At 40.8% G+C, this 22,610-nt stretch overlaps 1 protein-coding gene across 2 annotated transcripts in view; it reads left to right on the top strand.

Annotated features, from left to right (window-relative positions):
• Positions 1 to 1,023: 1,023 nt before the first annotated feature.
• Positions 1,024 to 22,610, top strand: part of Cyb5r4 (cytochrome b5 reductase 4) — a 63,795-nt gene continuing 42,208 nt past the window's right edge. For both annotated transcript variants that reach the window (XM_075965059.1, XM_075965058.1), the window contains exons 1-4: positions 1,024 to 1,245; positions 4,949 to 5,102; positions 12,081 to 12,181; positions 15,337 to 15,418. In XM_075965059.1, coding sequence (XP_075821174.1) covers positions 1,171 to 1,245; positions 4,949 to 5,102; positions 12,081 to 12,181; positions 15,337 to 15,418 — 412 coding nt within the window. In that variant the 5' untranslated portion in view covers positions 1,024 to 1,170. The remainder of the gene's footprint in view (positions 1,246 to 4,948; positions 5,103 to 12,080; positions 12,182 to 15,336; positions 15,419 to 22,610) is intronic.

Genomic DNA, 22,610 nt, shown 5'->3' with positions numbered 1-22,610 from the left:
AAAATTGTTCATTGGGAAAATGTTCTCTTTCTGTTGGATTCTACTCTGTGGACCTGTATATTCTCTCAGATTATGTAAAAGAAGGCCCAAGACATCACCAGCCCAGACCCACAACATTAGATGCTTCCCTTGCTAACAAGTTAGGATAGTATAAGGTGCCCTGTCTTTTGTTAGATACCTATTACTAATCATATAGGCAGTGTGGTTTAGATATGGCCATTTATTTCTACAGAAACCCAAGCAGTAAGATAAATATTCCTTTAAGAAACTAAAAGCCTTACCCTCTCTGAGGAACAGATTGTGGTGGGGTGCGGGGAAGGCAGAGGGAGCAGGTGCAGAGGAGGGAAGGAGAGAAGGGGTATTAGTATGTAAAAAATAAAAAACAAACACAGAAACTCACACAAACCATTAAGTATAAGAACAACACCCAAACCAAATCACTCCATTTAGGGGTGAGCTCCCCGCAGATTTCAGGGAAGGAGAAAAGCTGTGGGAGGAGGAAGAATGTGAGTGTGTGGATGGTGCAGGAGACTGGAAACGTCCTTTACTCGTTTTCCAGAGAATGCAGAAAGGTGAAGTTTTCTCCTTAACCCACAGCAGAGGCTGCTTGCCTTAGGCTTCTTAGCTCAGGAATTTGTGAGGTCCTAGAGCTTAGTGTTTCGCAGGAGAAAAACATCCAATAATCTGAAAGTTTTTAGAGTGTTATTTTCTTCTATATTTAAACAGTCTGATGGTGTTGTTTGTCAAGGGACAGTCGCTGGTGTTCTGTGTGAACAGGAATCTACAGAAAATTACTGTCGGACTCGATCAGCACCAGGGCCTGGGAACAGCTTCACCCACCAATCTTGCAGCAGAAAGCTGTCATTTCCCTGTGGTGCTGAAATTTTGGACCAGAGACTAACTGAGCATGCGCTGCTATCGCACAATCCCTCCCCCTCTGTCCACCGCTCCCTTCCCTTCCTCTTTCCCTCTGACTCCGCCCCCACCCCGCCTCCCGTGAGCGTGCTACGTCATGGCGCGCCTGACCCCTGGCGACCCCGGAAGTGGGTCGGGGGCTTGGCCTCTGCCCGGCCGCGGAGCCGGAGCGGGCGGTGGTGGCCGCTTGAGGTCCCGCCAGGCGATCCTGTCTGGTGGCGGAACCCGGACGCAGCCCGGGTCGCGGGGCCCAGGATGCTGAACGTCCCTTCCCAGGCTTTCCCGGCCCCCGGCTCCCAGCAGCGCGTCGCCTCCCAGGGGCGCAGCAAGGTAAGCGGGGATGCCGTTGCCTATTGAGTCTGTTCCTGCTGCTGAAACTGGTCTCTGTAGGTCCGCCCGGCACCCTGGGTCCGGCGTGGTTGCTTCCCTCCCTCAAGCTGCCTTCTCCAGTCACTTGTTCTTTACTGCCAGAAGGACAAGGTTGAGCAGTAGCGGCCAGAGAATCTTCGCTGCAAGACAGGTGACTAGGGAAGTCTGGAGTCTGCAAACCTCCCATCGGATTTACCGCCACTTCTCCAAGTCCTGCGCCTCTATGCATGTGATAGCCAAACTGTCCCAGCACTGCCTCTTCTAGGGGCACTCTTGGCTGACTTTGAATATGATACCATGCTCTTGAATATTTGTTGAATATGGTTACTGTTAGCAGCAGGTGGAATACGGATATATATTTACAAACTTCAATTTAAAAAATGTGCCCTGTGTTCACTGCAAGGCGAATACTATTTGCTTATGTTATTTTGGCACTTCCTTATACTGTGACCACATCTTGGTGTTTTCTTTTGGGACTTCTGCCTTCTTGGGCACTTGATATCTGAGTTTTACTTTATATGACTTTGGTTACTTCACTGAACGTTCCTATTTTTCTTCACTTAGACCTGACCGTAGATCAGAAAACGAGTTGAAGTTTACATTTGTTTTTCAGAAGTCTGTGAACGCAGCTTTAATCATACATAGTATTTAGATGTTTTATGTGCTTACCGATGGCCATATATGTCCTGAGGACTTTTCCTATGTCCATTGAATCTTCGTAATTACCCTATGGAGTGGGAACTTTTACTATCTCTATTCCGGATAAGAAGAAATAGGTTAGCAAAGGGCTGACATTAGTCGAGTAGGCTCGTGATGTGATTATAACACTTCCTTCATTGATGTGGTTCACCGGCCATGAAGTCATGGTGTGCAGGTGACATGGTCTGTCAGTGTCCCGCTCTGGCTTCCAGCTGCTATGGCTCCCTTGCCATATGGACTCCCTTTCCTGAACCATAAGTCAGAATAAACTCTTTCTCCCGTAAGCTGATTTTAGTCACAGCAGCAAAAAGTAACTGATACAGTATGGTGTGGTGAAGATGCGGTCTCTGAGAACTTAGTCTGGGGCAGTACAGATAAGTAAACAGATAATTGTAATTCATTCTTCAGTGGGGTGTATCACCAAGAAGGAGTCAGATTGGAGAAAATACTGTGAGCAAGTGCCTGATACCAATGGGGTAGTTTCTTCCCATTTGGCCAAAGCATTTGATAGAAGAGCTGAGGCTGAAACACATAATGCAAAGCATGACCAGCTGTGAAGGGTGTGACCCACAGTCGAGGGATTTGCAGACATAACTGTAAGGAAGCACTGAAGAAGAGACACTCATGATTTGTTTTGCGTTTTCAAAAGATTTGACTGCCCTGGGGATTACAGAATGGAGAGCCCAATGATTTTCTCTGGGATGGGAATTGTTTTTCTCACTCTTCACTCCTTAATTGGAATTGAGACACCAGAAAAACTTCATCAATGGTCAGAATGAGAGTGTGGAATGAGATGATAGAATGTACCCCAGAGATACTGACCTATATACTTTGGGGGTAAAGGAATGCTTAAAATAGATATGACTCTGAAAGTTGAGTTAGACAAGCTTCTTTGTGTGTGCCTGTTTCTGCAGTACCGTTCTCCTGGTACTTTGTCATGTGGTGGTTGGACAGATGTGAAGAGTGGCCGTATTCAATGCAGAAGATTCCACTAGATTATCATAATTAAAATACTGGCATACCTTTGTGAATACACTTTGTGTCATTGTGAGAGAATACCTGAGAATGGAGAAAGGACAGATTTATTTATTATAAAGGGAGGGTAAAGAAGCTCCTGTCTTGTCACAGCCTTTTGCTTTGTTGGATATGGTGAAAAACATCATGGGACAATAAACAACACAAAAGAATGTGTAACTTCAAACCCATTCATAATTAACATAAGCCCTCATAACCTAAATATGTGGGCCCCAACTTGGAGAGTATTACATGTGCTTTCGGGAGGAAGCACATTCAGATCAATCCTTTACCTTAAAACCTTGGAAGTGTATTTTGTAAATGAAAACAGAACTCAGAATATTCTGTTACTAAATCCTGTAGGTAGGGTTTGGTAGACATTTTCTGCAAAGGGTTCATGATTCAATGCCTATGTTTTCTGTTACTCTAGTCAACAGCGTGAGTCCTCTTGTCCTGTGTCTAAGGTGCATGCACTGCCCATCCCTAAGTCACTCAGTAGCCATCTTTTTTGTTACTAGATAGTCGAAAATGAAAGTCCTGGTCTTCAAGTCTCCATTAATTTATTTAGTAATGGCCCATGTGCTGGAGTAGCAATACTGAAAATTCTCCTGTGCCAAAGAAAAGCCATGAAATGCTTCCTATAAGTAGAAATGTGAACGTTCTTAGTAAGAAAAAAAATTATCCACAGTTAAAACAATTTTCCATGAATTGTGAAGGAAAAAAGAAAATGTATGAATTTTTTTAAAAAGTATCCCTAGGGTGTTTGGTGTTGCGCTTGGTTTCAGGAAATCTTTGAGGCAGGATTAGCTAATCTTGGTTGGAGGTCTCTGTAGGGAACTTATTCCACCGGACAAAGCTGTGGTGGCTAGTTTCTACACACACTGTCTACATTCACACTCAATACTAGAAGATGACTTTGCCAATTCCCTGTATCTGCGACACTGAGGGCCTTGACATTTCTGCCCTGTGCTTATGCCAATGACTTCTTCATTTATAACTTCCTCACCTGCCCCCTGCCCCCTGCCCCCGCCCCCTCCCTGCCCACACCCTCTGCGCAGTGCTAATCTTTCTCAATGCTTTACCAGTGTGTTTGCAGAAGACATTGTTGCAAACTCATTTCTGATGTTTTGTGTATATTAATAACTCAGTAAAGGTCCACGTTAGCCAATCATTGCTGTATCTTCTATCAAGTGTCTTGATTGTTAAGGTCACAAATTTTGGTTCAAATTGGCAACAGTAACATAATTAGTAACAGAGGTAGGACCTGGACATCCCAGCTTTCTGACTTTAGATTTAGTACCAATATGAGGGAAATTTTTGAGAGAATTTCTAAGTCCTTTCTCATAGCCAGGCATCCTAAATAATATTTTGTTTAAAATTCTAGGCATCTGAATTTCCTGAACCTCTTGAACTAGATGGAAGGGCCTCTCTCTCCCTGTAATAATAATAATAATTTAAATTACCCAAAGGTAAAAAAAAGTCAAAGAAAATAAAAGGGAGATTAAATTATATAAAGAAAATAAAAAAGAAAGAAAGAGCCAGTGGCATCTTCCCTTTGTAATCCCAGTACACAAGAGGCTTGATGGCTACCAGTTTGTAATCAGCCTGAGCAGCTACAAGGCAGGACCTCCCCTGTTGAAAACAACAAATAAGGTAGAATAAATTTGACATTCCTCACACACAAGCGATGAGAGGATTTGCAGAATTGTTGGGCTTCAGTCTTATCTTTTCATTCATTTATATTTTAATAATATATGTTTATATTTTTTGAGATGGGATCTTGTTGTGTAGTCCAGGATAGCCTCAACCTTGCCATGTTTCCATCTCAGCCTCTCAGGATTTCTTTTTAAAGGAGAATAAAAGGGCTGACAAAGCCCAAAAGCAAGTCAAAGGAGGCGGGAAGGGAAGCAGCCAACTTGAAACGGAGGTAATTTCTGTGTTCCACTCTTAGGTACCCTTGAAGCAAGGCAGAAGTCTTATGGACTGGATTCGACTGACCAAAAGTGGAAAGGACTTAACTGGACTGAAAGGCAGGCTGATCGAGGTAACTGAAGAGGAGCTTAAGACACACAACAAGAAAGACGACTGTTGGATATGCATCAGAGGTGGGTGGTGGTTATTTAACACTTCAGGAACTTGCTGGTTTTCCACTGGTAATGCACACAGCCCAGTCAGGATTTGTTTCAAACCGTGACAACAAATTGCCTCACTGGACATAAGATGATGGCGTTCTCAGTTTGGACAGTATTCTTCCTTATAACCTTTTACATTTGATGCAGAAGATAGGGCTGGAATAGAAATCTTTCTTTAGCATCCCTATTGCATTCCCTTTGAAATGAAGCATGAGTTTCCCAAATAATTTACTACCAAGGCAATAAAATTAAAATGTTCAGTGACACCCAGTATGTGGAATAATTGCCCATCCCAGAGCCTTATGGTCTCTGAGATGAATCTAAAGGAAACTGTGTGTGTGTTGTACACACGTGTGCATAATTGTGTGTCTATATGCACTTGCTGTGGAGACCAGAGTGGAATGAGATTCAGATGCAGATGCAGTGAGGACACTGTCTCAAAGCATAAGGAGGAGACAGCTGAAGTCAGCCGCTGGCTTCCACACAGATGTGCACATACCCACAACTACATACAACACACGCACACAAAGAACCAGTTCATTGGGACTGTCATGTTAAGGTGTGGTAACAGAGCTTCAGAGTACATAACAGACATTAGCATAACTGAGGGACAGAATTAAAATTTTCATTGAGTTGTATGTAGATTTTGTTCAGCAATTGTTGGAACTAGATAAACAATTGTAGACACAGTAATGAAAGTGGTCGTGCAGTTTCTTTATTGAACACAAGGTGGCAGAGTTGTCACATTCTTTAGACTAAGGCTTAGAGACACTCCCATCTCTGTAGCTGAGAAATGGTGAGTTACACCATGTCTTTACCTTGTGAATGTATCTTTTTTCATCATGTTTTAGGGCCAACATAATTAACAATGGTAAAAATTCTAAGTAAGTGAAAATTCTGTTCTATAATGGCTTATACTTGCTACATACATGATCTACATTAAATATATTTATTGGATGAATATAATCTAGAACTTTAAATTTGTTTGAATGTTAAAATCAAAAATTAGTTTTGAATGTTTACTTTGATTTTGTTTGTTTTTGTTTGTTTGTTTGTTTTTTGGTTTCTCTGAAGCTTTAGGGCCTGTTCTGGAACTAGCTCTTGTAAATCAGGCTGGCCTCGAACTCACAGAGATCCTCCTGCCTCCTGAGTGCTGGGATTAAAGGCGTGCGCCACCACCACCCAGCTGAATGTTTATTTTTACTTACTTGTGTGTCAGACTTTTTTGGGATCTTGAAATTCCCTAATCTTTTAATATTTTTTGAGAACATTAAATGACTTGTTTGCCTGATGTCTCTAACATCACTATTAACTAAAATTAAGAAAAGTAAGGAATATTTAAAAATAATTTAATAAAGGTAATAACCCTACTATATGTTGTAAATAACACCTATGTTTATGAAAATAACTTTTATAAAAGAAAAATAGAGAAGTACATCAATTTCTTTTTTGGTAAATATCTCTAATGTATAGTTTAATGGATGACGGCTCATATATACTGGGGTGTTATTGTCTCCAGTCTGATATTACATGTCTGTTTAGCTTCTAGAAAATCTCACATTTATGAAAGGACAAGAATTCCAAATAAACATAATATTTTAGTTAGTTTGAGGGAAAACTTTCACCTTGGACCACCAGAAGTGTCTTTCCTGAGATCGCTCTGGAGTTGTACTATAAGATTCTGTGACTTATAGAAGAGAAGAAAGGAGAAATGTCGCCCAAAGTGTGGTGAAACCATTAATTCTGTATGGTGAGCCACTGTGGTTCACAGGCATAATTACCTAACCCGAGACACTGTGGCACCTTCATCTGGGGTGACGGATAGGCATAGGTGTCACTTGGGGCTAACGCGGTGCTATCTGTAGGCACCGTCACATAGATCTGAGTGTGAGGTTGTGGTGGAGTGTGCTGCCGTTCTGTATTTAGTCATCTGAGATAGGGTGGCCGCATGGAGGTTTTCCTGTCTCTTTAGAGTTGGAGATAACTGAAAATGAAGCTCTCAGAAACTGAGACATTCAAAATTGCCATTGAGAAGGTTAAAAACAAAATTGGTCACAATGCTTGGTACATACATAATAGACAGTAAATATATTTATTGAATGAATATAATCTAGAACTTTAATATTTGTTTGAATATGAAAGCTGAAATTTAGTTTTTAAAATGTTTCTTTTTACCTATCTGAGTGCTGTCAGACTTTTTGGTCTTGAAACCCCCCTCCCCTCCATTCTTCAAATCGCCAAGGGTAGAAAGCTGTGTATGAACATTTTCTGTCTTTAAAAAATACCCAAGACAAACAGCTTTTTAAAAAAGGTTTATTTAGCCAACATTTTCAAAGGTTTCAGTCATGGTCACTTAGCTGTGAGGCTTTGAGGCCTGTGGCAAGATGTGACATGATGTTAGGAATGTGTAGCAGAGGAAACTGCTTACCTTATAGAGGTAGAAAGACAAACAGGAGGGTTGATCTTTAATGAGCTTGAGTTCCTTCCACTAGGCTCACCCAGCTAAAAGGATGTAGGCTGCATGTCAATACCACATGACCCATTACATTTCTTCCTAGATGAGTATGTCTAAGATTAGTGAAACCACGTATATCCATACAGCTCATACACATGAATACAACCTAAATGCCCATCCAATGATGAGTGAATAAATTAAATGTGATTTATCCACATGGCATATTACCTAGCCATAACAAAGTGGATGAACCTTTCAGATATGCTACGTGGAAAAAGGAAGTCATATATGAGTATGTTTTGTATGATTGCACTTGTATGAAATGCTCAGAATAAGCAAACCTATCAAAATAGAATGTTGTGTGTGTGTGTGTGTGTGTGTGTGTGTGTGTGTGTGTGTGTGTATCCACAGAGGAGAAAAGGAGAATGCTACTGAAAAAATGTTTCTGTATGTTGCTAAACTGTGTACCCATTATGTAGTCTGTGTCCTCTTACAAGGATTCCTGATTCTTGACACTGTCAAGAGAGCATCTTCCTCTTAAAGTATGCTATCTCCTGGTTTTAGTTTATCTTTTTTAATTGAAAATAGATTGCTTTTCATGTAATATAGTATTTACAGTTGCTTCTCCCCTAACTCCTCCCAGATCTTTCCTACTTTCTCACCGATCCAGATCTACACTTTCTTTCATTAGTATACAAACAGGCATCTATAATAATGATAATTTTAATAATTAAAAACACACCAGAATAGGGCAAAACAAAGAAACATAAAAAAGAGCCAAAGTAGAAGCCTAAGAAACATGTACACAACCTGAAACATACACATTCTCACACATACACACACACACAGTTACACACACACACACGTTTAAAAAAAACCTACGTAAGCAAAATTGTAAACTATAATATATAATGATCTGTGTGATTTTTTTTTTAAAAAAGGAAATGCCCAGACAAAGCATTGTGAGACAAAAATTTCCAAAAATACCACTGAGTTCATTTTGTGTGGCTGCCTATGCTAGCCATGGGGTCTATCCTTAAGTGTGGTTTGTGTACCCTGTGAGACTCTGTTGGAGAAAATAAATGTTTCCTTTGTGAGCAGTTATCAATTGGAGATAGCATCTTTAACTCCATCAAAGACCTCAGAAGGATATAATATTACCCAAGTAAACAGCAAGTACAGTACAAGCCACTTCCAACCCTATAAAAATTATAGACATCTGACTGCCTAGACAGGCACCCAAGGTTCCTCTGCAGTGTTGAGGCATTTAATCTTTGGCCTGCAGGCCTAGAATATTAGGCAGATTCATCTATAAAGCAGGAATTTTGAAGAATTGATCTGCCTAGTCTTGACAAAGTTCAGCAGTCACTTTTCTGGGTGTCCTGCAGAATCTCTGGCAGGCTTTTCTATGAAGCAGGAATGTTAAAGGACTATCTCACCTTATCTTGGCAAAATTAAACAGTCTTTTTTCTTTGTGTTCTGCCTCTCTAGTTTATACAGCATACTGTCAGAAGTCAAGGCAAGAACAGTTTCTTTCCCCACTGGCTAATCTTGCCATAATGAAAGCAAAATCCATAATGAGTTTCTTCTTTGCTCGTTATCTTTGAAGTAAATTGATGCTACCAGGAGTATACTTGTCTTATCGTCATGAAAAGGCCTATGTTAAATTTTAAATGTCATATTCTATAGGTTTTTTAAATGTTTGAGGACCATCTATCTAAAATAAATCTCTGTTTGATCTTGAAAACATACCTAACATGACTAGTTTTGTTGTTATGGGTGACTAGTAACCTATATTTCTTTGTTATCCTAAATAGTTTATAATAATAACTTTAAAGGACTAGAAATTTACATTATATTGTTAAATGAGCTGCATAGATACAATACTTTGTTTAGAGTAAACATGTAAGTACAGTATGTTCTAACAAAAATAATTTTAAATTTGTGTCACTATACCAAAATCCATACCAATGTAAAATATTTGAGATTAGTGGTTATTCAAAAGAAGATTCAACAATCCATCCTTTCCCCCCCACTATTTCTACACTATAAGAGATCCCTGAATCTAATCTCCTTTATTAAGCTGTTTCCGTGACTATGACCAGTAACAGTCTGTAACCAACCTCCCTAAATTATGACAAACATCTATAAACCATTGAATGAAAAGCCATCCACCCCCACCTCTTGGGAATGTAGGTGTTGTGTTCTCCAGACTGCTTTCTGTTGTTTGGGGATGCTTGCATCTTTAAGAGACCCTGGGAAAATAGGGGTAATGGCCAAGTCCAGTGAGAGTTAGCTGTATTATTTGCTGTACAGTATCTGTGCAATGGTAGAGTACAGGCTTATCTGAAGCCTTGGCTGGAGTAGTCTGTGAAGTTGGACCATCGCAGCCAGCAGCTTTGAAGCTGTTTTGGATGCAGAACTCTGAGGAAACTGCAGAGGCACTGTGAGATGCAAGATCACCTGGGCCACCCATTTTCACTGGTGTCTGGTCCCCTTCCTCTGACAACATATAAACATCCAAAGGTGACATGCATAGCTGCATTAACACAAGTATGGAATATATTTCTGGTGTGTACAAAAGTCAGTTAAAGATGATTTTTTTGTTTTATATTTAAGCAGGTAAAAGGCATCTGTTAACTTTAAAGTCTGTTTGGACTGTATAATCAAACTGTAATATAAATCTCTATCCATGCCATATGAAAGAATGGTATGTAATAATAACTCATGAGGACTCTGTAGCCAACAAGATTTATCATGTCTCATCCTGTCTCAGAGCTGTTCCCATGTCAAAGGATCAGCTTATACATTGCCTGCCCTGTGGTCTTTTTTTGTCTTCCTCCCCCATATCTGAAGCCAAGATACTCAGGAGGTCTCATCCCCAGTCAAGTCTGAGCTCTATTATTCTGGAAGAATTCCACAGTCTTTTGTTAACTGTGGAAACAAAAGTATAACCTTTCCCCTAACACAACACATTGTCCAACTTCCATTTTAAAGTTACAACATTTTTAAAATATATAGGTTAGTTTAATTTAGCAGTTTCCATAATCCAATGTCTTTTGGCAGCTCTTGGGTTTTTGTACATTAGCATTTAAAAAATTTAAAGTTAACAAGACATCATATAGGATCCAGACTCCCTGTGTTTTTTCCATTTTATGTGATTTTTTTATTACCTTACTCTCTCTTTAAAGACTTCATTATTTTAAACTATTTTTTCTATGACTGCCTATATCCATTTTCTTTTCCATAGGTCTATGTATATTGTTAAACACACTGTAACCTATTTAGAGGGATTTTTCTATCTGACCCAGTGTTACTGCATATCTGTAACCTTTTCTGTCTGCATGAGCAAAGCCTTACACCTACCATGTGTCTTAGCTCATGGCACGCTGGCAGCTCAAGCATGCAGGAGCTGCTGGGAGATGTGTCTCTGTACCATGGCCGGCATGAGTCTGAGACACAAGACTAGAAAGCCATGTTTGGCTCTGTTTTGTGTGTTTAGAGCTTTATTTATTTATTTATTTGAGATAGGATTTCTCTATGTAGCCCTAGCTGTCCTGGAACTAGCTCTGTAGACCGAGCTGGCCTCAAACTACAAAGATCCACCTGCCTCTGCCTCCCAAAGCATGTGCCATCTAGAACCTTTATGTTAAAGCTTCCTCAGCTCTTATGGGAAATATGTGCTCAGATAGTTCGTGCCATTTGTAGTTGGGCCTTTTTGTCAGGACTACTGGCTCCCCAGTAATGACACAGAGACTTATTTGTTGTGTTAGGAGCGGCGGGCTACTTTCCCGGCACCCGGCCGCCCACATGGCTAGCTTATGCCCAGAAATAATTACACGGAAACTGTATTCTTTTAAACACTGCCTGGCCCATTATCTGTAGCCTCTTATTGGCTAATTCTCACATCTTGATTAACCCATTTCTAATAATCTGTGTAGCACCATGAGTTGGTAGCTTACCAGGAAAGATCTTAACCTGCATCTGTCTTGGAGAGGAGAATCATGGCAACTGACTGACTCGGCTTCTTTCTCCCAGCATTCTGTCTGTCTGCTCGGCCTACCTAATTTTCTGTCCTATTAAAGGGCCAAGGCAGTTTCTTTATTAACCAATGAAGTCAACACAAAACAGAAGACTCTCCCACATCAGAAGGACCTGAGTTTCCTAAAGTCCATGTTCCTCTCCTGGAGGAATGAGAGTGTGCAGGTCCACTAGGCCCGTTGCACATAGCTCTGTAGGAATTGGGGCTCAAGGAACTGGTGTAAATGTTGCTTTTCTAGTGCAGGTATCGATATATTAAACTTTCATGCTTTAACCAACAAGTCCCCTGTTGTTTAGAAGAGACCAGGAAACTGGCAGGTTAATTAGCTGGCTTGCTAGAGTGGAGAAATTTCAGAATTTACAGTTCATGAGACTTTGAAAATATGGGGAGTATTTATAGGTTTTATAATTTTTAGGAAGTCATTTGGATATTATTTCTGCTTGCTTTGGTGCAGGACTTGTTTACAATGTCAGCCCCTATATGGAGTATCATCCTGGCGGGGAGGATGAGCTGATGAGAGCAGCAGGAGCAGATGGAACGGATCTTTTTAATGAGGTAAGTTTCTACAGGTAGTCAGAGCCTTGTATGCAAGGGTTAGCAGTAGCATATTTGTAGGAAGAAACGCTAGCATTCATTTGAGATGGGTAAGCTTGAATTTTGAAATGCAGGCAGATGTTCACAGGTAGAAACTGTGTGATTTTTGAAATCACTGTATCAAAATTCTGAAGATGGTTTCAAGTATATGACATGTACTTTGAATCCTCTGCCAGCAAGGCTTGCACTCACCTTAATTATTTTGGTAATGACAGTAAGTGACTTATAGAAAACACCACCAGTGGGAGGAGGAAGCTGGACCTGCTGTTACCGATCACTTCCGTTTATTTTTTTAATTTAATTAATTTTTTTAGTTAACATACAGCATTCTTGCTCTTTCCTCGTGGGGAAGTCTTATACATCCAGTCTGTGTTACTGTGTGGGACCCATACCTCTTGGAGGAAGTTAGATAAAGTTGATTAATGAATAGGAAACTTACTTTTCCTAAATTAATAGCAGAAGTTCTACATTATCTCAAAAGATGTTTATATCAGCATCCTTTTCTTCAAATTTACAAATGAACATTAGTTTCCCCACTATTTAAGAGTCATATAGAATATGTTAACTACCATCAATTTTGTTAGTGGTTATTCTGATATAATAGTCATTAGAAGTTTAGTAACTGGCTTTTGTTTCACATTTCGTTTTGTATATTTATGATAACTGTGTTATATAATACTAGGCTTTAACCATTTAAGATACCTGTTCAGATTGGGTTATTTTATGATTGTTTTGATCAAACATAATTTGATTTCTGTTATTTTTAATACTTTTCTCTGAGATTATAGGTAGTTATTGTTGATCAGGTTGTCAGAAATGTAATTTGTTTTATGTTTAAGAATACTTTGGTGCATCTGCTTTACTGTGGGACTTGTTTGCTCCGGTGCTGTCCTCGTGGTGCCGAGTTTGCATTTGCTCATTGACTGGGTTACCGTTCCCTTGGGAGAGTCCTGTTGCTCTTTAAGAGCTGTTCCCTTTGCTGTCTGTTGTTTGTTACTTTCTAACAATGCAAACAAAGTCAGTGTAGGACCATTTGCCTAACTTGTCTGCTGTAGCTGTCTGCTGGCTCAGGGAGCTGTGTTCTCTGATGGAATGTCCCTCTTCAGCAGAAGATTCTCAGTAACACTGTATGTTCCCCAGCGCCAAGTTTACATGGGACATGTGTAAGGAAGGTGGTTCTTTACTTAACACATTGCTGCGTTCCTTGGCATTAATGAACCAATAAAATTTATGACTTTCACTCACTGTGGAAATAAAGTTTTGTATTTTAGAAGCTTCTGGTGTATTCTTGAAACATCTGGCGTCTTTTACTATAAAACTTCCCCTACACACCATGTTTGAGTTGTACAAAGAATTTATTGGTTCATATCTTTATTGGCTCTATCTGTTTCTAGTTTTGGTCCCACTGCTGACTCGTTTCTTTTGTCATTTCCACATAACTGATAGGCCAGTTTGATTCGGCTCAGTCTCTGGCAGTCACACTGGCTTCCCTTCCCCCTGTGTTCCCTGCTGCCTGTGCCCACAGACAGGGGCTGAGCTCCTGCGTAGTCGTTTCCCATCCTGGCTGTTTGATTCTCTCATTAGCCTGCACCCTTTCCTTCCACTCAAGTCCCCAGTGCTGTTTCTAGCCCTGGTACTTTAGTACTAACCAGATCGCTTTCTGTTCAGGTCCAGTGTGGGTACATGACAAATATATTCTTTTTTTTTTTAAATATTTATTTATTATGTATACAATATTCTGTCTGTATGTCTGCAGGCCAGAAGAGGGCACCAGACCTCATTACAGATGGTTGTGAGCCACCATGTGGTTGCCGGGAATTGAACTCAGGACCTTTGGAAGAGCAGGCAATGCTTTTAACCACTGAGCCATCTCTCCAGCCTGACAAATATATTCTTAAAGACGATTGTCTGAGCAGCACCCTGCTTTGTCAGCCCTTAGATGGTCGTTACTAACAGTGAAATAAATCTAGTCATCTGACTGGTCTTAGAGACCCTAAATAGAATAGTATGTCAGAGTAAATATTCTACCTTGAACATACCTAAGTGTCTGCTAATTTAGAGTCCTGTGATCAACAAGCTGTGTGCCCTTGCCTCCTTGGGTCTCTGTCTCCTATACCTGTTTGCTGAAATCACCCCCATTCTCACACTCCCAAAGGCAGGTTTACATACAGCAGTGCGTCTACTGTAAGTAATTGCAAATCAAACTTAGTTTCAAGTAATAATAAGTTAATGTCTACTTTGTAGTGTATTTGCTTTTTAGCGTTATTTCCTCAGGATTATTAAGACTCTGTTAACAGTATTATTTGACCGAATTATTTTAATGTTTGAATAACACATGACCATTGATAATTATATTGAATAAATTGATAACTGAATAAATGGTTTTTCTTTACTGATGTTTTTGAATGGTGTATTTTTCTTTACTTACCTTTTTACAATTAAGAATTTAAATTTTCTTTAGGGTTTTGCTAATTTAAACAGTGCTATGCTGCTGGCATAGTGATGTACACCTGTAATGCTAACACCCAGGAGGTTGAGGCAGGAGGATGGATGGCTGTGACTTAGAGGGCAGCTTGAATTACATAGTGAGTTCCAGACAGCCTGAGTTAGAATTTTCTGTTTCATCATACAGGAAGAATATGGCAATAATTTTCATATATTATGAAGGATATTCTTTTTTTTTCTTTTTGATTTTTTGAGACAGGGTTTCTCGAGCCTGTCCTGGAATTAGCTCTTGTAGACCAGGCTGACCTCGAACTCGCAAAGATCTGCCTTCTTCTGCCTCCTGAATGCTGGGAATAAAGGAGTGCGCCACCACCACCTGGCTGTGAAGGATATTCTTTAACACTTTGCAAATGGCAGAGAAGTAAAAAGGGCAGGTTATATCTGAGTATTCCTTTGAAATTGTTGGGCCCTCGTGGACACTTGATGGTGTCAGAAACACCCAGAGGTCTATAGACAACACGTTGAGAATAGCGTTCTAAACAGTCTCTGTCTGCTGCTGGCTAAATGAGTCTGCCTTGGAGCAGTGTATGAAGGCTTAGCTCGGCTCATGGGAAAATAGAAGCATCTTGTGGAGGTAGAGTCATGTTGCTTGTTGGCCATTCGTCTCCCAGGTTCATCGTTGGGTCAATTATGAATCCATGCTGAAAGAATGCCTGGTTGGCAGGATGGCTGTGAAGCCTGCTGTTCCAAAAGGTAAGTAAAAAGCCCATGCCTTTAAAATAAAATTGGATTTCAATGAATAGGATTAGATAAGTCCCAGTATTTTCCCCATTTTTACTGGCTTTCTGCTATAGCTGCTCTAAAGGTTTTATTCAGCCTTGGGCCTTCACATGCATGTACACATGTGCACCCCATCCCCACACATGTAACAAAATGCACGTGCACACACATACACGTACACAGGCATGTACCACGTGAAATGGAGAAAAGAAAAATAAGGAATTCTATAGTGACTTTCCCCGAAAAATGTGATATATTTTGTAGAAAGTTGCAAGGAGAAAATATCAGAAGGAAAACTGTATTTGCTTCCTTGTTTTCAGTAATCTCACATTCTGTCCTTAAATAACAAGATTAGTGGCAGTACTGGTTATGGATGTTGGCAGAGTATTTTTTAGTTTAGTGGTTTTATGTTTATTTTTTTAAAGTTTTTTAGAGTTGCCCTCTCACTCTGTTATTCCAGGCTAGACTCAAACTCATGATCCTTTTTCCATAGCCTCTGAGAGGTTGGGATTATAGATGCGGCAGGTGTGTGGCCCCATGCTCAGCTTTTGCCTGGTGTGGTTGCTCTCACATGACTCAGAAGTCAGTTATACAGGACAATGTCGCCTCCTGTCTTTGTCCCCGGGTTTACCTTGAATCTTCCTTGTCTCCTCACCTGTGTAGTCCCATTCTTGGGTAAGCTTCTTTTAAAGTATAGTTACCTCTGAGTTAGAGCTCTCCTACAGCTGCTGTTCAAGGTCAGATCTTCCTGATCTCTTTCAGAAGAGCGCCCTCTGGGACTTTGAATGGAATTGCAGTGGCAGAATTACTTCCTATAACCCCTTTCTGTGAAGGGGTATAGTCATTTTTTTTAGTGACTCATGACTCTTAAATTCAGAGCGGATTGGTCTGTTCAAGCAGAGTCTTCAACTAGTTAGTTCAATGAGTTTTGTAATTTGACACCTTATTGCTCAAAGTTTCTCTCAGTAAACTCTTGTGTAGGTCCTTGGGTTTTAGATATACACAGGAACACTCACGATAACACAGGATAAAAGACAGGTACTTAGATCTGTAAGAAGCAAAGTTGGAACTGAGCCCCTGTTTATGGCCTGCTCTTTAATGAAAAGCGTATTTAACAGCAAAGGGAGATGCTGGATTGTCTTGTCTGTTGTGGCCTTTTTTATAGGGTGTTAAGGGAAAACAAAGAATTTTCCTCTGAGAATCTGGCCACAGTTCTCAAGGTAGTGAGGGTTCCCTTCCTGGTGTGTACTGAAGCCATTATTCTAGAACTTGGTTCTTATTAAAAGAAAATCGTCATTGTGCTTTCAGCCCAGCAAGGAGGCCAGGAGCTCTTCAGCTTAGGTTTACCTCCCACTTAAGTACTATCAAGGATTTATATGAAAACTGGGGAGAAACTGGTTGTGATGGAATGACAAGAAAGAATTTTAGGGTTCTTAGTATAGCATAGGAGGCAATGCACCTCTTCACAGATTGCATGTCTTTTCTTGCTTTCAGATCCCCAGAACCCAAGTAAAAGCTGCAGGTAGGAGTGCAGCATCTGTAATCCCAGATTGCTCCTACAAGGAGATCAGAGACTGGGACAGGAGCTAGGCTGACTCGCCTGTACCCAGCTAACCTGGTTTTACAGCAGGACCAATACTCAAAGGCTGTCTTCTGTCCTCTACCTGTGTGCCATGGCCACATACCAACAGGCACACACATGGCAACCCACATATATACTTGCATACATGAAGGAATGTTTTAAAGTTATTGTGTGAATTAACTAAAGCAAAATTTATCAGCCACCTTGAATCTAAGCTGTGTGTGTGTGTGTTGTGTGTTGTGTGTGTGTGTGTGTGTATGTGTGTGTGTGTGTTGGGTGTGTGTTGGGTGTGTGTATATGTGTGTGTGTGTTGTGTGTTTGTGTTGTGGGTGGCTAGAAATGCCACTGCTGCTTCTGTGACCCTTTGCTTCCCTAGTTATAACAGTGTATTTCTGCAGTCGTTAGAGGTGAACTAGCATGTGATGCTGGTTTTGTTCCTATGAAGAAGCATTCTTGTTATTGACAGGTCTGTGACAGTGTGGAAGAATCAGCCTGTTTGGGTCAGGAATATTTGTGGAGTAGTAGTGGACAGTGATTCGAAACAACAAGTCATTAGGGGCAAAGACAAGAATTTCACAGCGCAGAAAAGCAATGTTTGTGAGCAAAGGGACTTTTTTCCTTAAAAATATTTTATACAAAATATTTTGATCTTTTTTTTCTGCCCCAGATCCTTCCCACCTCTCTGTCCACCCACCTACCCATCTTGGTGTGCCTCCCTTTCTCTGAAGCAAGATGAAAATCAAAGAAAAAGAACAATAAGACAGAAAACAAAGACTCTGCAAAAACATGAACAAAAAAAAAAATCAACTATGGAGACCGTTTTTGTTAGTCATCTACTCCTAGGCATGGGGCCTGCCCTGGAGAGTGGTTGATAGACCTAGTGACACTCCTTTGGAGAAAACTGGGTTTTCTATAGTCTGCGTGTGCCAGCTGCAGATAGCTCCTTGCTGGGATTAGAGTCCTGTGTTTTCTTCCCCTCACAGTGCTGGTACCCTATCTGGCCTGAACTTGTACAGGTCCCACGTGTTCTTCCAGTCTCCATGAGTTCACGTGTGCATCAGTCCTGTTATGTCTTGGAGACATTGTCTCTCTGGAGCCTTTAGGGGAGGGGGCTTGACAAAGACTTCTCATTTAGGGCTGAGTGCTTCAAAGTCCCTCACTCTCTGTCCATTAACAGGTTGTGGGTTTCTGGTTAATTCCTATATACTGCAAGAAGAAGCTTCTCTGATGACTGGTTCAAGGCTCTGTTTTTTTAAAGAATAGCATTAGTAGTCATTTTATTGCCATGTTCTTTTTTAAAAAATATTTATTTATTTATTATGTATACAGTATTCTATCTGCATGTATGCCTGTAGGCCAGAAGAGGGCACCAGACCCCATTACAGATGGTTACGAGCCACCATGTGGTTGCTGGGAATTGAACTCAGGACCTATGGAAGAGCAGGCAATGCTCTTAACCTCTGAGCCATCTCTCCAGCCCCTGCTATGTTCTTTTATCAGAATAATAGCTGTAGGTTTTCCTTGACACTTGTGACCTATTTAGTCTCAGGTTTTTGGCTACTTTAGCAGCGTCAAGTATGGGATCCATTTCATGGAGTGGGTCTTAATTTCAATAGAAAAGTGGCTAGTTACTTCTGTAATACTTGTGCCACTATAAACCCAGTATGTGTGGAGACACATGACTGTTGGATTGTGCGAGTTGTGGCTGGGAGATATTGATGAGTACCTTTGTCCTCCTGTACTGTACAGATCAGTCAGTAGCTTTTAATTGGGCATCGGTTCAGCTTCTCTGTGTTCAGTGATGTAAGCGTTGTCTTCATCACCAGGACCCTGCCATCAGATTGTGGACAGCAACCCCGCAATCTTGACAATAGCCTCTGATGTTTTGGTGGGGGTTCCGTAGATCCCCTTTTGCCCTCAAGTACCTTATTATGTAGACTGAGCAGAACGTTTAAAGGAACTAAATAGTTAAAGAGAAAGATCTAATGATATACCAGAAAGAAGTAAACGGCTTTAGCAGTAAGTAGCTTGTATGCCTCTCGAGGAGGTGCATTCGGGTCACCCATAGTAGAAGTCCGGGATGACACAGGGAGAGAGGCTGAGGACAGAGGGTGAAGAGACTCCCTGCAGCGGGAGTTGGGGGTGGTAGAGATGCTGAAGAGGAATTTTCTACAGTGATGTTTTTTCAGTATCAAAGACGGGGATTTTCATAATGACAGAGTGAGCATTTCACCATAACATTTCCGTACATGCATGTAATGTATTCTCATAGTCACCTCCTACATTCCCTCATCCTTTTTCTTCTTTGCCATCTCATATCCACAATGTCCTAATCCCTTCTACTAAAATTGTTTACATGAGGCAAACTGTCAGAACCCAATGTAAAAGTCTCAGAATTGGCATTTTGTGTGCATTTCCACACGAGGCAGTTCCAGTTCTCAGTTTACTTGATTGATTGTAGTGTGGTCCTGATGAAAACAGCAAAGCTGGCAGACCCAGAACCGAAGCCGTGGCAAGATTTACTGTGATCAGGCAAGAATTCAGCTGTTTATTATAGTCCTTTATTTAAAAGGTATTGTAGATTATATTGTGCCTTAGAAAGATTTATTAACAATAAATTAAGGAGTAGAGACCACTTATTGATAATTTGTATCACAGAGGCACCAGATTGTCTGATAAATATGAAGAATGAGTGATGTTCTGCCTTCGTTCTCTCTGGCTGCCATGATGGTTGTCAGTCGAGTGGCTATTGAACTCACATGCCAAATCAGATGTACTGTAAATACACACTGTACTTCAACTATTCATACTTCAAGTATGAAAAAATGTCAAAATGAAGTATCTCATAATTGTTATATTAATTACAAGAGAAGTAGTAATATTCCAGGTGCAATGTTAAATATAATATAGTTTATTTCTTGCTTTTACTTTGTTAGTTTAGTTATGAGAAAATTTTAAATTATGCTTTGAGTTGTATTATATTTCTTTTGGGGAGAAGTTTTAGATCATAAATGTACTTTAACATTTTAATGCCAAATTTAAAAATACTCATATTTTTCAGTGGCAAAGTATATCTCAGGAATAGTGTAGTGATGAGCTGGGGCAGGCCTGCTTTTCGTCCCGCCCTGCTCCCGCACGGCTAACTTTACACCCGAAATAACAACACACAAACTGTATTCATTTAAACACTGCCTGGTCCATTAGTTTCAACCTCTTATTGGCTAATTCTCACATCTTGCTTAACCCATTTCTAATAATCTGTGTAGCACCACAAAGTGGTGGTTTACCGGGGAAAGATTCAGCATGTCTGACCTGCGTCCATCTTGGGCCGGAGCTTCATCATATCTCACCTCACTTCCTTCTACAAAGCATCCTGTTCTGCTTACTCCGCCTACCTAATTTTCTGTCCTATCAAAGGGCCAAAGCAGTTTCTTTATTAACCAATGAAAGTAACACATAGACCCTCCTCCATCAGAATAGTCTTAATCTCTTGTTGCTTTTTTCATATTTACATCTATGTATTTAGCTTTTGTGACCACTTCCTAACAGTCAACAGTTTCTAGTAAACAGCTAGAAGCAGAGACTAGAACACTCAGAGGGACAGGGCTGTCAGGTATGTGAATTTAGAGCTGCCCTAACATCTTGATTTAAAAGTAAAAATGCTGAGGCTTATAGGCACGTGTACCTTACTTACTAAGGACAACAGAATTGTTTGCCTGACTAATGTTGTCCACTTTTGAATAATTCATTGCTTCTTTATTCTCAGTGCATATCAATTGGGGTTATTTTCCTCCTCAAGGAACACTGCCAATACTTAGAAGCATTTTGATTATTACAACTAACCTGGATGCTGCTGGTGTTGTGGACAGAGGCCAGGGATGCTCCTAGTAGCACACAGTGCCCAGGACAGACTCTCATGACAGAGAATTATCCAACTCAAAGCATCACTAGTGCTGAAATGGAGAAATTTTTGTATATGCATTGGTAGTAGTAGTTGTTGTTGGCGTTCTTACTATTGCTATTTTAGCATAGCATCTCATCTAGCCCAGTCTGGTCTCAAACTTGCTGTGTAGCTGAGGATCTCCTGGCCTGTATGTCCTGAGTGCTGGGATTGAGGTGCTGAGCCATTAACTTCAAGGAGCCGTGTTGCCTGGTCAGCAAAGGACAGCTGGTGAGTGGGCTGACTGCCAGTGGAGGCTCGGCATTGGTGGAGAGTTAGTCCAAGGTTCTTTTCCGGAGCCTTCATTTCCTTTTAGGTAAAATGGAGACAGTTCAGACAGACAGGCAAAGCGCAAGCTTACAGGCCAGCAAAGCCTCCAAGGTATAAACACAGGCAAGCGGACTTAGTGAAGTAGCCTGTACCAGATGAGACATGTGCTCACTTGGCTGTCTTGCCTTAGTTGGCTCTTGCTGCCTTAGTGCTTATTGTCTGGGTGAGGTTTTGGTGTTTATGTGTGCATATGTGTGTGCTCACATGTGCTAGATTTAAGGGAGGTAATTTGTTATACAGGACTATTCTCTGAGCCAAACTACTGCCATCTTCAAGAGTCCTCTGAAAAGATCACATAGCTGGGCTTTGTTAACTGTTGTTCATTCCTAGAAGGAAGAGCAGGGAGAGTCATGGATGCTACTCACTTGAGAATTCAGCCATCCTTCCCAACTAGTTGTGTACAGTGCTGCCCGAATTACACATGGCCTTGGGGGTCTCAGAGAAGGGCTAGGGGACATAGATGGGGAACGAACTAGGGAAAGGGGCTCTATCTACACAGCCATGGAGATGTTATCATCCATGCTGGGTCAGACCTTTCAGCATGGCTGCTGTAAGGTCACCCATGCTCTTGCCTGTGACTCCCATTCATTGCTCTTAAGTAAACCTGAAAACTCAGTGGCTCCCAGAGTGAGCTTTAGTGGAATCATGAGTTGATTTGTCACTGGAACACAGGAAGGAGGGGTTGACACTGTTTCTCTCTCCCCTAGGGAAGGAATTCTAGCAACATAATTCAAGCTAGGGGGTGAAACACCCCTATTAGGAGACAGATGCACATCTGAACTGCAGTATTGCAGTTGTGTTTTGCAGTATTGCAGCGACTGACTGATGTTTATTTGGTTAGTATTTATTTTGCTTTCTGGCAAAGCTGATTTGGGAACATGTGTATATTCACCCTTGTCACTCCTGTCTCTGATCTGCCCTTTTCCTTACCCTGCCACACTAAAGAAGAATTAAGTGCTGTTGGCTGCCAGGGTTGCCTCTGAGTGACTAAGCCCTTGGAGAGGAGGGGCTTTGGCCAGGCAGAACACTGCCATTTAGCCAACATGAGGAAGAGATCTCAGTTTGCGTTTTCATAGAGACTTCCAAATGATGCAAGTAGTTATGGAAAGAGAATATTGCATTTATTCTCAGGGAAAAGGTTTCTCTTGCAGCTAAAATGATGCAGATGTAAATGTGTTTAACATGGAGAAGAGTTTATATGGCTCAGCTTTTTAAAACTTAGACTGGGGTAATTTTGAAGGTAATTTAAATAATTTAAAAGCAAACTTTCTTCACACTGGAATTTCTTATATTAAAAAATGGGGAAAGGACAT

The sequence above is a fragment of the Microtus pennsylvanicus genome, chromosome 3 (genome assembly GCF_037038515.1).
Source record: "Microtus pennsylvanicus isolate mMicPen1 chromosome 3, mMicPen1.hap1, whole genome shotgun sequence".
Classification (NCBI taxonomy): domain Eukaryota; kingdom Metazoa; phylum Chordata; class Mammalia; order Rodentia; family Cricetidae; genus Microtus; species Microtus pennsylvanicus.
Note: the sequence above shows the minus strand (reverse complement) of the source record. Positions and strands in the feature narration are given on the sequence as shown.